Source organism: Podarcis melisellensis, assembly GCF_964234715.1.
Source record: "Podarcis melisellensis genome assembly, chromosome: 1".
Taxonomy (NCBI): domain Eukaryota; kingdom Metazoa; phylum Chordata; class Lepidosauria; order Squamata; family Lacertidae; genus Podarcis; species Podarcis melisellensis.
In genome coordinates this window covers 70,252,714-70,266,020 of record NC_138528.1, presented here as the reverse complement: position 1 = coordinate 70,266,020, position 13,307 = coordinate 70,252,714, and the positions used below count along the sequence as shown (strand labels likewise).

The 13,307-nt window shown below is 39.9% G+C and overlaps 1 protein-coding gene and 1 long non-coding RNA gene across 15 annotated transcripts in view; one reads left to right on the top strand and one right to left on the bottom strand.

Annotated features, from left to right (window-relative positions):
* Window positions 1-13,307, bottom strand: part of LOC309378177 — a 116,166-nt gene that overhangs the window by 4,414 nt on the left and 98,445 nt on the right. For both annotated transcript variants that reach the window (XR_014171845.1, XR_014171846.1), the window contains one exon: window positions 6,036-6,137. This is a non-coding gene — a long non-coding RNA (uncharacterized lncRNA). The remainder of the gene's footprint in view (window positions 1-6,035; window positions 6,138-13,307) is intronic.
* SOX6 (SRY-box transcription factor 6) overlaps window positions 1-13,307 on the top strand; it is a 451,295-nt gene that overhangs the window by 379,772 nt on the left and 58,216 nt on the right. For all 13 annotated transcript variants that reach the window (XM_081925936.1, XM_081925935.1, XM_081925934.1 and 10 more), the window contains one exon: window positions 10,026-10,175. In XM_081925936.1, the coding sequence (XP_081782062.1) occupies window positions 10,026-10,175 (150 nt within the window). The remainder of the gene's footprint in view (window positions 1-10,025; window positions 10,176-13,307) is intronic.

Genomic DNA, 13,307 nt, shown 5'->3' with positions numbered 1-13,307 from the left:
ACTCACACACACACACACTCATTTCAAATTTATGTAAATTCCCATTTTGTAAACTTTTTGTCAGCTCTGATGCTGTTACGGTAAATATATGCCATTATAGGGTGATGGGTTACGTTATACTTAGAAATTTGCTGAAATTTAATAACACTAATAAAACAATTGCTTTATTTCAGATGGGAAGCAAATGCTAGTATGTAGAGGCAACGGCCAAGTGCCAAATTCTTTCAATTGCCGCAGCGGCTGGCAGCTATTTGTGGTTTATCCAAGTGTACTTTTGTGGCTTTGCTTTCGATTTTATGGTAAACTGGTTGTGAACAGGTAATTCAAGGAAGTTATATTTAAACATCATAATTGAATCTGCCCTATGTAATTTGGCTGTTCTCAGGGAGCACAATACCCCTCAATTTACTATGTCAAAGTTGCAGTTTAGAAAAATAAGTGTCAAGCCCTCTGTTGAAGAGCACCCTATCTATGTAAACCACAAAGGGGATTTTCTTGTCACTCCTACAGGGGCTGTGGGTGCAGAGGTCCTGATGCACATACATGCTCCTCCACCCACAAGCCCACTTTAGTTTCAACTGAGGGATCAGCTCCAGGCTCATAAAACGCATTGTACAAGAACAACTGCCCTCCACTGAAATGAATGAGGAAAACCAATTATGCAGGACTGCCTATGTAACCCTGTCAAGTGCTATCTGTTACGAAGGGTCATAATAATAATAATAATAATAATAATAATAATTTCTTTTCTTTGTATCATACAATCTGCAGGGCTTTGTATCAAGGCAATAGTTTCTATATATTTTTCATGCCGTGAAGCTCATTTCAGTCATATTAAAACAAATTCAATAACAGATAATCCTATACCAATCCTTAAAAATAAAAATAAAATCCCTCTGTTGTCCTTTGCTCACTGGACTCTCGCACTCTGGTCTCTGAACTAGGCACTTCTTAAGCTATGTAGTCCCCATCTTTATGTTGTTATTGCTTGTACCACTGTTGTGTTTTGAGATGAAATACATTCAGAAATGCATATTTTGAGAGAAAATCTAAGAAAAATCACAGATTTATGTAGAAACAGAACAGAGTTATGAGTGAACCTATGCATTAGGTGGCTTAGTCCTGATTCCCCTTCTCCAGCTTAGATAATGAAGTGACTGACTTGTATGAAGGGGCTCCATGCAGACATCTGACTTGTCTGATTTTGCGAAAAGAGAATGAAAGAAAGAGATCGTGCCAACCAGACGTCTGCATGAATGGGTGCTCCCAGAAAATGCCAACTTCATTCCAGTCATAATTGACACGGTAGAAGGGAGGGGCCCGTACCCATATCTACACATTCTGAATGGACCGCATTACATGGGAAGAAGGACAAAAAAAATGTGAATGGCAAAAGACAGTTCCAGAGGTGAAGTGGCTTAGTAGCACACTTTTGCCTAATGTCCGGAGCAAAAGAATTTACATGTTTGTAAAAACTGTTTTTTCATATGATTTTTTTTTTTAAAATGGCCAGAGAAATCATTATTGGTTTTTTAATAGTTTTTTTAACAGTTTTCTTTTAAAGGCAGCATCCAAAAAAACAAAATTTTGAGACCTGGAACAGTCAGAGATTGTTTGATGTTTAAATGCAAGAATGTTAAAAGAACTGTTAGCAACATTTAAAGAAAATGTTGCGTTTCCCACCATGCTAATTTTTTTAAAAAACGGAAACACTATGACTGGCATTGTAAATTAGCACTGCCTTTTCAATACCGCTAGCACATACTGCAACAATTAACACTGCATTGTTGATACTCCAGCATTCAAGAAGCCAGCAAAGAGAAGCAGTTGCACCATCTCTTTGGAGTCCATGACAAATTATCTGTGGCTACTAATATTTGCACCAGAGTGCATTATCTGTTCCCTATAGCAACAACTGACCGTCTGTTTCTTTTGAAAGCTGAGGCAAGAAATCAGAATCCATAAAGCACTGATATGGTTCCTCTAATTGTTAATGCTTTTCCATGCAATTATGTCCTTTTCCGGAATAATAAAAAAAATTCCCCAGCAGAGGTCAGGATCTTTGTCACTGACTTATTTTACAGATCCTTTTAACATCTGTCCCGCAGACTGCCGACTTCATTAGCAGATAAGAGACCTTAGTGTGCTCGGAGCCTGCTAAGTTCTTGTTCATCTTTACAGCTGTGGATTAACTCAGGCTTTCCAGAAGAGGACAACCAGATGGGATAATAGATGTTATTGGGTTGTGACAACAAAAGAAGCCAGAAATGAAGAAATAAATGTCCAAGTTCCAAGACAATTCAGGAGAGTTGTTTGGAGCTTTTTTTCTGAACAGTTACAATTGCCAGTCTGCTCTTAAGAAATAAGAAAGGCGGCATTGCACTAAAAAAAGGAAAGTCTATTCATATCTGTGTGGGAACCTAATCAGGCTCTTGTTTCCAGTGACGATGGCTCCCCAGTTGCACCAGGTCTGCGACAAGAATACTCCTTTTGTGTGCCGATTAATGTGGAAGCGATAAAATTTCCTATAAGAGACATATGTGTTTACATCTTGAGATGTGTTGTTTGACAAAAAGCTTTGTTCTCTGCATATTTTCCTTGCAGAGTTTCATGCTGAGTTGTTTTGCTGGAAAGCTTTGATTAGCTAGAATTAGTTTGCCAAAGTAAAATAGGCACTTGTTTCATGAGTCTTCTTGCTGAGCTGTAAATTATAGTCAAATGTAGGAGTGATGGAAAGAAGCATTGATTTGTAGTGCTCTGACCAGCTATAGACATAAAAATGTAAGGACATAACTCATTAAAGAACTACAGAGAGATATAAATATTCCATGGTCTGGTTCAAGTTCAGTTCTTTTAACAACTCTTATTTTTACATCAAGTGGCTGTAGATTAACATGTTAACAATGGAAGCAACAGCATTTAACATATTTAGTCATGCTTTCTTCCATTTAACTATTGGTTAATTATTAGTAAAATGAGAAATAACTGAGAGACCTACTGAATGTGCTTGTTCTAACTTGTCAGACAGCTAATGGTAGCAAAACTGTCAGACAGGTAATTACCCTTTGGGAATAAGGATTGTTACCTTAATAATTACTGTTACCATTAATATTATTTAATGTTAATAAGGATTATACACTATTTGTATTGCATATTGACTTGAATAAGATACAGATTTAATAGCCCCCCCTCTATAAAGGTGAGGGCCACCTCATTTCCTTTCTATATTACTGGCAAAAGAATTAAGACTGCAATACGGTGCACACTTACTTGGCAGTAAAACCCCCACTAACACTTAGTTTTCAAGTGGTTGGCATAGAACTGTGCCATAAATCTACCTTCCATACAATAAATATACTTAGTTAAAAGTGGGTTTTTAAAAATGCTATAATGGCAAAATGTTTATAGAGGGCAAAGTTGAGAGCAGGTAGATAGGGGTGTGAAACATGGAAATCAACTCTTGAGTGCAAGGGGTTTATGAGGGTTGCGGGAGGGGGGGGTCGAGTCTGGGAAAAACTCCACGGGGAAGGTACAGGGGGAAGAAACCAATTTCAGTAGTGGGTGCCACCAGATAGGTTAGAGCCTGGTGCTGATAATGCCAAGGTTATAGGTTTGATCCCTGCGTATATGGGTTGGACTAGATGATGCTCAGGGTCCCTTCCAACTCTATGATTCTATGAATCTATGAACTCCTGAGAAGAAGTATCTGTATCTATTAGAACTTAGCGCAAGCTCATCCTTGGATAACATTGCATGGAGAGAGAAAATTAACTGTGAAAACCTGTCCATTAAAATGTTAGCATGTTTAGCAAATATTACTTGCTATAGTCTAGAAATATTTTAACTACCGTAATAGCCTCCCATCCACTCTGTATATAGGCTGCCTTATTCAGATTCAGTTTCATTCCATGACACTCATTAATATTTGAGCTAAGTTAAAGTTGAATACTATAAACGATCAGGATATTAAGTCTTTTAGATTAATTGAGTAGGGCATGTGTTAATGAGCTGGGGGTTTGGCCAATAACATTTCTATTCTTTAAAAGGTATATTAACTTTTCAATTTATTAAGATAATATTTATATTTAACCAAGAAAATCCTTCTGAGACCTAAAAAGTTGGTCGTGGTTTTGTTGCAATATGGTTTTCAATATAGAAACACTGGCATTTATAATATACACATTTGTAACAGGTAACATCTGTGCAAATGAGCTGTTAAATGAAAGAAAATGTGTACTTAAAACCCCCTAACCTAAAACTTGCTACATCATATTCGCACCCCACTTCATATCATATTCATTTTGAAACAGTGAATGTGTAATTTAATTCAATTATGAACTTTAAAAAGTGTGTGTTGTGCTTTAATACATGTATACAATTGTGAATGCAATTTATCCTGTTCTTCCTCAAAAGATCCAGATGCCGAGCCATGGAAGATATTTTTTCTAGCAAGAGCATCTGGTCCCTTGGCAGATTCCATAGGCAGTGGCATAGCAGCTTTGGAGTTGCCTCTGGGTTTATCACATGGTTAAGTTGCTGATGGCTCACTTGGCATCCCTTCTATTTCCTTTTAAGTCACCTAAGCTTTTGTGGACTCTGCTTTCTGCCCTGTTAATTCTCAGAGAGTTCAGTAGTATAGAGACCAGTATGATGCAGTTATGCATCTGATAAAGCTAGGCTCAAAAGAGCTGCTCAGGCTCACATGGGAAGAGCCCTTGAATAGCTGACCAACATTCTATATCACAGCATATATACAGCATATATAATACAATTATATACAATAATACAATTATATATACAATATATAATACACAGCATATATAATACAATTATCCAGTAGCACCTTAGAAGTGTGAAAGCTCATACCAAGAACAAACTTAGTTGGTCTCTAAGTTGCTAGTGGACTATACACACACACACACACATTTTCCTACTGTGTCAGACCAACATGACTACCTACCTGATTCTATATCACAGACTGCTTTTGATCCACCCATTGGTTTTAAAAGCAGTTTAGCAATGGATTGCTGCAGTTCAGAAAAAGCAAGTCCAAATCATCTATTTTATGAAAGTTGTTCAATGACTGTTTTAATCCTGGCCTTACAACATTCTTGATATTTCCAGTATCATCAACGGTAGTAGTATGTCCAGTGGAATTCTGGTTGAAGAACATATGAAGCATAGAAAGAACCTTGCCTCATACCCAAATACTGACTTAACTGTAGAAAATGAAAGCCAATGCAAAGGCTTTGCAAAGGCTACTTTGATATGTCTTTTCTCAGACACAGCAGCAGAGGACATGAGGGAGAAACAAGTACAAGTCTCATGCACAGCAATTCATATATCAAAACAAGTACATTATTCCTGAAGATTAAATGGAGCCACTGCAAAGGTTAGATAATTGGTATAAGGTTCCAACAGTCAACTCATCAATGTGTCCACCATCAACCTCTAGGCAATGATTATCAGTGAAGATCATAAAAGGAATGTCTTTGCCATAATTGGGTTGTTAGCCAAAATGAGAATAGCCTATGTTGCATTCAAGCAGGGAGGGGTCCACCCATGAGGCAAGGTGAGGCGACCACCTTGGATGGCAGAATCCGCAGGGGCAACAAATTTGGCCTCCAAGGATTGCATTGCCCACTGTTGCTGCTGTGGTGGCAGCAATGGTGAATCTCTTTTGCTGTTTTTTTTGAGCTACAATCTGGTTGCATTTGAAAAATCTTGCTTTTTATTTTTCCTCGTATTGATGATTTGATGTCAACCATATTGATCAGCCTCTCCCAGTTTCTCACTTTATTTTTCTGCTACTTCTTCTTCTGAGTTCTGTATCTCAGATTCGTCCCTTGCACCCCCACCCCACCCCATCTTCCCCCTTGTACCTGACCATTGGAACTTTGACCTGGCTTTCATTCATTACTAGCATCAACATTAAATTCAAATTTCCCATCCTCAGCTATAGTGATGGAACTCAGTCCCATCCTTTCCTTTCTCTCTCACTTTCTTAGCTTTAACCTTAATTTTTATCTGCATACCGCTTGTACCCTATGTCTGCCGGCTCAATGTAATAGATCCAAGTTTGGTTTAGGATGCTGTCTTCCATTTCATTCTCCATGCAGCTGATTTGGCTTCAGTTTCTGGAGCAACAAAGGAAGCAGAGTCATGTTTTTGTTTTGAACTAGTCTTAAAACATTATTGCTTCAACCGTATCCTTTTGTGAGCCAGCGTAAAAATGTGGCAGTAACATTTAGAGCTACAGTGGTTCCTCGGGTTAAGTACTTAATTCGTTCCGGAGGTCTGTACTTAACCTGAAACTGTTCTTAACCTGAAGCACCACTTTAGCTAATGGGGCCTCCTGCTGCTGCCGCACCGCCAGGGCACATTTCTGTTCTCATCCTGAAGCAAAGTTCTTAACCTGAGGTAATATTTCTGGGTTAGCGGAGTGTGTAACCTGAAGCGTATGTAACCTGAAGTGTATGTAACCCGAGGTACCACTGTATTTTAAATTTATAACTAGACTGAAAAGAGCTGTTGTGATGCATGGATTTCTGTGGTGACTGAATAACGCATCTTAAAATTCATGATTTTGGACTCTGTTAATATTTTATTAAAAATATATTATTATTATTTTCGTCATTAGTCAAGAGCTACAAAGCTAGCATTTCAAATATTCCTGTTAAAGTATCCACTTTCCAAAGTTTGGGGTAAACAAGTTTTTAAAATTATTGTTTCCCATTCAAATTTATTCCCAGCTCATTACTGGCAATAGCGTGGGAGGTGGCAGGGGGCCCGCTGCCCCAGGCGCACAGTGGGGAGGGACACATGAACCAGGTGCCCCCCGTAGAGATCCCCATTGCACAACTGGGGGTGGAGGTTTAAGAGCAGCACCCTCCATGCCCTGTCCCTGCCCAGCACGCAAGCGCCCGCCTGTTGGTGCAAGGGCGGGGTGAGCAGAGCGTGAAGAGCATCTGTGCCTCACCCTCGATGAGCAGGCTCTCTTGTACAGGCGGGGGCTGGCAAAATGCAGAGGGTGCTCTTCCCCCTCCAGCTGCCCAGCCCTTGCTCCCTGATGAGCGGCCAGGCCGCAGCCGGCAGCTCCACTCCTGAGTCAAGCCTGCCAGGGCAGGGCAGAGAAAGGAGAGTCAGCAACAGCACTGCCACCCCTCTCCTCAGCTGGGTGACACTGTGTCAGGATGCCGCCAAGGCAGCATTTTCGCACCCAGCCAGGAGCAGTGGGCTCTCTCCATGCCCCACACGGCTGGAGCATACGCCGCACTGCTGTTGCCCATGGCTTCAACAGTTTTATAAATGTGTTACAGGCTTTTAAATGAGCAGTTAAAGTAATATTCTCAGAACTGGATTTAATAAGCTGGGACCAGTACTTCAGCAGTGGTACAGTGGAGGTGAAGCACAGGGAAGTACTGTTGTAGGACATTTTTTTGGCAGGAGCAATGATATCACCTGGTGGAGCAAGTTGAGTTCAGGGTGGGATGCGAGTACCCCACTTTATTTCCATAATAATAACCCTGTGAGATATGCTAGTCTTCAGCCATGTGAACTCACCAGCCTTTGTGGCTAATTAGGGATGCGAACCAAGATTTCAGCTAACGTCCAGTGTGCTCACCTGTGCACCACTGTTTGCTAGTATCCTATTCTATGACTGTCAGCTGATCCTAATAATTTTTTACTATGTATTATTAAATGTATATACCACCCTTCAGCTGAAGATCACAGGGCTGTTCACAGTACATATATTGTGTATGCTCCTGTTTCAGAGGGAGTGCCTGTAAGCGGGAAAAGTTATAATAAATAATTTTTTTTGAATTCTCCTTTAAAGTGTGGTTATGAAGGTTGTCATGGTAAACTCCTGAACTTCAATATGTACCACTATAACACAGTTCCAGGCTCTGAGACTAGGTTTAGAGGCAGTAACCAACATGATCACATTCTTTAATAACTGCAGCAGCATATATAAATTGAGTCATCTTTATACAATAGCAGGATACCCCTTTCGGTAAGGTTATGAAATGTCAGAGAAATTATGGGATGCTTTAGCGCTTCAGTGTTTGCCTGATGTTAGTTATAGGAAAACTGGGTCACATGAATGTAAGCTGCTTCTAAGTGGAGACTCCACACAGTACTATTCTAGACTTGTACCCATTGGAGTGTCTATGCTCAGTATGGTTGATGTACTTTCTTACTTTGTGGATGTATTACCTCTGAAAAGTAATGCCTTTGGACTAAGAATGTCCCAGTTGCCTTGCTGACATCCTTGAATGAATTTGCCTGGAGCTGGAATAGGGATAATTGATTACTCGGCAGTGTACATTCTCTTCTCTGTCTATCCTAACTGTGTCTCTGGACTTGAAAATGTCAGGTCTTCCAAATGGGCTATCTGTTGCAGAGTACAAGTTGAAGAAACTGGACCCACCATTGGGGGGTGGGATTCTGGTCTGTTTCCTGGGACATGGTAAGAAGTCCCAAGTTGAAATGGGACAAATTGATGGACAAATACAGCAATGTGAACTATGTGAAGAAAGTTGGGATATAAATATTCAGATAGACCTTGCTAACTAACAAACAAAACCCTAGATTCCTTTTCTTCCCCAATTGTTTTGTTCTGTTGTTACGACTCTGCTTTAATAATCTAATCAAATTTGCACAGGAAATGCATCTATCATATACAAAAACTTTTGCAACAGTTCCCAACTGCTAGTGCACAATTAAATAGCCCACTAAAAGGAATGATCCTAAGAATGAGCATGTTAGTTTATGTACCATAGCCAAGGGGGTGTTGATAAGATACCAGCTCCAGCAGCAGAACAAGTAATTACTCAGTACATAAAGAAGAGTTGTGAAATCAAGAGTTCAAACAGAGGAGCAAAAACCACAGCATTCATCCTAAATATTTAATTTCAGCAGAATCTTAAAGCTTGTGTCCTGTTTGTTTAGGGATTGTGTGACATAGCAGTAGAGTGGAATAGGTTGGTCTTGCCCTTCAGGTGATATATGGAAGTCATACCTATGGATGTGAATGGGTTTCCCTCCACAGTCCAGTGGGTTGAGTACTATAGACAAACAGAAAACTATTATTTTTTTCTCTGTTGAAAAACTAAAGTACTGACTCTGCATGCATTTGTCTAGCCACTGAGTCATAGAGCATGTGCAGTATTGTGTAACTTTCATTTCTTTGGAGGCTTGTTATATTAGAAAAAGTGCTCCAAAGAAAGCAACAATTATGACATAAGCACATCTGGCTCTTGCAAATTATTCTTTATTAAGCTTTCATTTAATTACATGTGCTGAAAGGTCTGCTTTTGATTACTGTAATTTTTTTTATTTGTCCATCTGAATGATAGTCATGTTGGAAATTACATACAAACCACCTGGTTTTTTTCCACTAATAAGGCAAATTTTATACAGATTTACTTGTTAAAGAGGGAATAGGATCTTCCCTGTTTATAGTGGTAGAACTATTGCTACTGCTAATTCAAGGTGAGGTTTTAAGGTTGGTTGCTAGAGAGAAATTGAACTTACCTAAGATTTGTTCAGAAAATACCATACAATGTTTTAGGAAGAGTTATACTCACCTTTACAAGTAGGAATTTACGCTTCTATTCAAATTAGCACTAAAATATATTTGACATGTAAATTGTACTTACAGGTAAAATATAAAATCTGTTGACTGCCTCATATCAATGAAAAACAACAGGGTGTTAAACAAAAGAAATATGTGCAGATTACTATAATATTGCATGATAGTTACTTGCACTCCAATTTTAAATATATTTGATGGGGTTTTGAGATGTGCTTTATATTCAAGACAGCTAACCACTTTCTCCGTTAAGCTGCCATTTAGGCCTTAACCTAGAAGTCTTGCCTCTTGAATGACATTGTCCAGTGCCTGCCAGGAAGATGGGAGATTCTCTGTTACCACACCCCTAGGGCCTCAGAATATTTCAGCTATCGTTTATAAAGTGCTGAAGCAGATAATCCTAAGGAGAAGAGTTATTCTTGTTTTGCAGCAACTCTATGCCGCTCAATTGGCCAGCATGCAGGTTTCGCCTGGAGCAAAGATGCCCTCCACCCCTCAGCCGCCAAACACAACAGGGGCACTTTCACCTACTGGGATGAAAAATGAAAAGAGAGGGACCAGCCCTATAACTCAAGTTAAGGTATTTCTTTAAGTTTCCTTTTGTGAATACTCCCACTGATACAATGCAATATCATAATTTCAAACAAGCAAATCTGGTGGTATTTCAGCTCTCCAGGGTCAGACCTTTTGACCCTGTGAACTCTGCCCGCCACATATAACAATCATGCTGCTATGTACTTGTTTACAAGGTATATGGCAAGTCTGGAGACCCCAGTCTTGCCAAGGGCCTTTGGTTGTGACTCTTTTCCAGTTCACTGTTATTTTGAGTGTCAAGATTCACCAGCCGTTCATGTGACTGGAGATACTGTTATTTCAGGATAAGTTATAACCTAGTTTTTAAATATATTCTACACTGCTTTCAACTATTAAAATTTATCACTCGCCAGTTCCAGAGTTTCTTATTTTATATTTATATTGGTGTTCTCAAGTAAGCATGCATGAGACGAGACTGAAAATCCAATGTGGATTCACCTTTTTCATTCCTAGGCATGAGCAGCATGAAAAATCCCTGTGATTGAGGAGGTGTATGAGCCAGGGGTGTATCTGCTCTGTTAAGTCCTATGTTTGACATAACCTGGGCAGGGCATCTGGAACATGTGATGTGTAATACGATAGTGATTGCGTAAATCTTACTAGTATTGCATGAAAAGACTGGCAGTCATGCCAAATGGTTTAACAAGAACTAGCCTTAACTATGTAAAATGGCAAGCAAAACCACTCCCCTTCTTGTTTTACAAATTGGATCGTTTCATTTAAAGAAGCCCCAGATAAAAATAAAAGTTAAAGGAGGATGGCTGGAGGGGGGGAAAGACCATCACTGCCAATTGATTGGGAGAGAAAAAAAAGCCATGACTTCAGATTGATTGGACCCTTGTTGATAGCACACTGTTGCTGGTATTTGGCGTGCTTCTATTTGGTTTTGATGTATTGTCAAAAGCTCATGCATACTTAATTGTCACTTGCTTAGAGAACTAGGAAGCTGCAGTGTGATACTTGGCAGCAGCATGCAATGACTAAACTGCCTCCTTTCCAGCTTTCTGTAGGCAGCTGGAAATTATTTGTTTGTTTGCTTTAGGCCTATTTCCCACACCAGCCATCCTTCCTTAAGAAATATAGCAAAAAGATTTTTAACAAAGTCAAACAGAGATAATAATATGCTTATACAATTAAAAGTATAAAATATTATTAGCTGAAAGTGCAGTATGCCCCCTTTAACCTCAGACACTAATAACCGGCCTTAATTCAGAAATGGAATTCCCCATTGTTTGTGTTGCATGATTCCCAGCATAAAAGAAAACAAGGCAGCCGCTCTGTGCTGCATGGATCCTCTGTGCCTGAGTGGCACTGAGGATGCTGCTTCACAGCAGATGAGTTGCCTGAATGATCTGCAGGTTCCGTTCATTCCTTCATTTCTATGATTTGAAACTGCTATTTCGAACATGTTGGGATTGTATGAATAGAGCCACCCCTACCATTGAGCAGAGTGAGGCAGTAGGTGCTAGACATGGTGATGGCAACCTCCTGGCTGTTCCTACCCTCCTGAGCAGGTTCTCCTGAAGCAGCAATGCTTGCTTGATCTTGACCACTGTAGTCTGTCTGTCTGTCTTGCCTCACCTCATTTTCTTTTTCCATTGTGCCAGAGGTGGCACTCATCCTTTGCTTTGCTGATTTGACACATGCTGTTGCCACTACAATTGCATTGCTATAATTGTTTAAATGGGTAACAAGCAAGCAGCAGGCAGACAGTGACCAAACAGTGTCAAGGTGTTGTAGGCCAGAGCTGAGTGTGCCACATAACCAGCCTTGCACCCCAAAACGTCCTTTGGGTGCAGTGGAGGACATTATTCCACCCCTAGCGGATTCAGCTGCCAGTCCAGTTAGCTAGCTTCTGTTGATAGAATGGAGGTGGGATCTTACCCTTTGTTCGAAAAAGCAAAGTATGTTGGACTGCAGAACGTTCCAGGCTCTATCCCCGGTGAGGCTGGGAATGACCCCACCTGAAACCCTGGACAGCTACAGCCAATACTGATTAGATGGGCCAATGGCCTGACTCAGTATAAGGCAGCATCCTGTGTCCCTATCACTGTAAATTTTTAACAGAAACATATGCAAATTCCACAGGACCAGATAGCAGATACCACAACTTCCAGGGTAGTTCTTCAAGGGGAGATGAGAACACTTTCACACTGTCCTTGAACACAGTTGCAGGGAGCCCACAGTTCTGGGTGAATGTGATAGTGCATCAGCAGGACAGTAGCCAGGGTCCTGGGAAATGGTGGATACCTGTTTCACATCACATTATCAATTCCACATTCAGCATGGGAAGCTGAGATTTTAATTCCACCATCACCTCCTTTAGCCATGTGGACAAGGATGAGATCCATGATGGGCTTGAGATCTTTGTATGTGTGGACTTTGAGGACTGAGTGGCTGGGGCAACCCAGCAAGGTGGGTGGGCTAGATATAAATTATTATTATTATTATTATTATTATTATTATTATTAGACACAGCCAACCCCCCAAAACATCAGTGATAAGGATATGTTTAATAGGTTCTTAATGTCATTGTCCTCAAAGCTTTCTCATATTACTGTCTCCTTCAGACTAACTGAGGAAAAAGCTATATTTTATGTGACTTCTACAAATAAAGAGGGTGCCTATATAGCAATGGCCTAGAAATAACATAAACTGTAGAGTAAGTGCAGTATTATAAATAGTTACTTATTTGTTGCATTGGGCGATTTAATACATTATATATGACAAGTTGTACCATGCAGAATCTCTACTTGACAGCAAGAAGAATGGCAATGATAAGATAATGGACTGCATTATTGTATCCTTTCATATATTTCTAAGCTTTGAAGTGTTCAGTGCTGTCTGCTAAAATATAGATGATGCACCCTTATATCTAGCATATCTCAGCTTTGGGCATATTTTAAATGAGAGAGCCATGTTACCAGGCTCTTTTCATTTTAATTACAGAAAATCAGTATTCTGCTATTCCAAAAATGCTGTGCCTGGCTGATTGCTAACAAGTTCAACACAGGGTACAAACTCTCCAATGAACAGGGTGAGGTTGTATTGTAAAGGGGAGTGCTAGATCAAAAGAACAAGTTTCTTAGATTTTTCTTTTTCCAGAAGTTAGATGTTT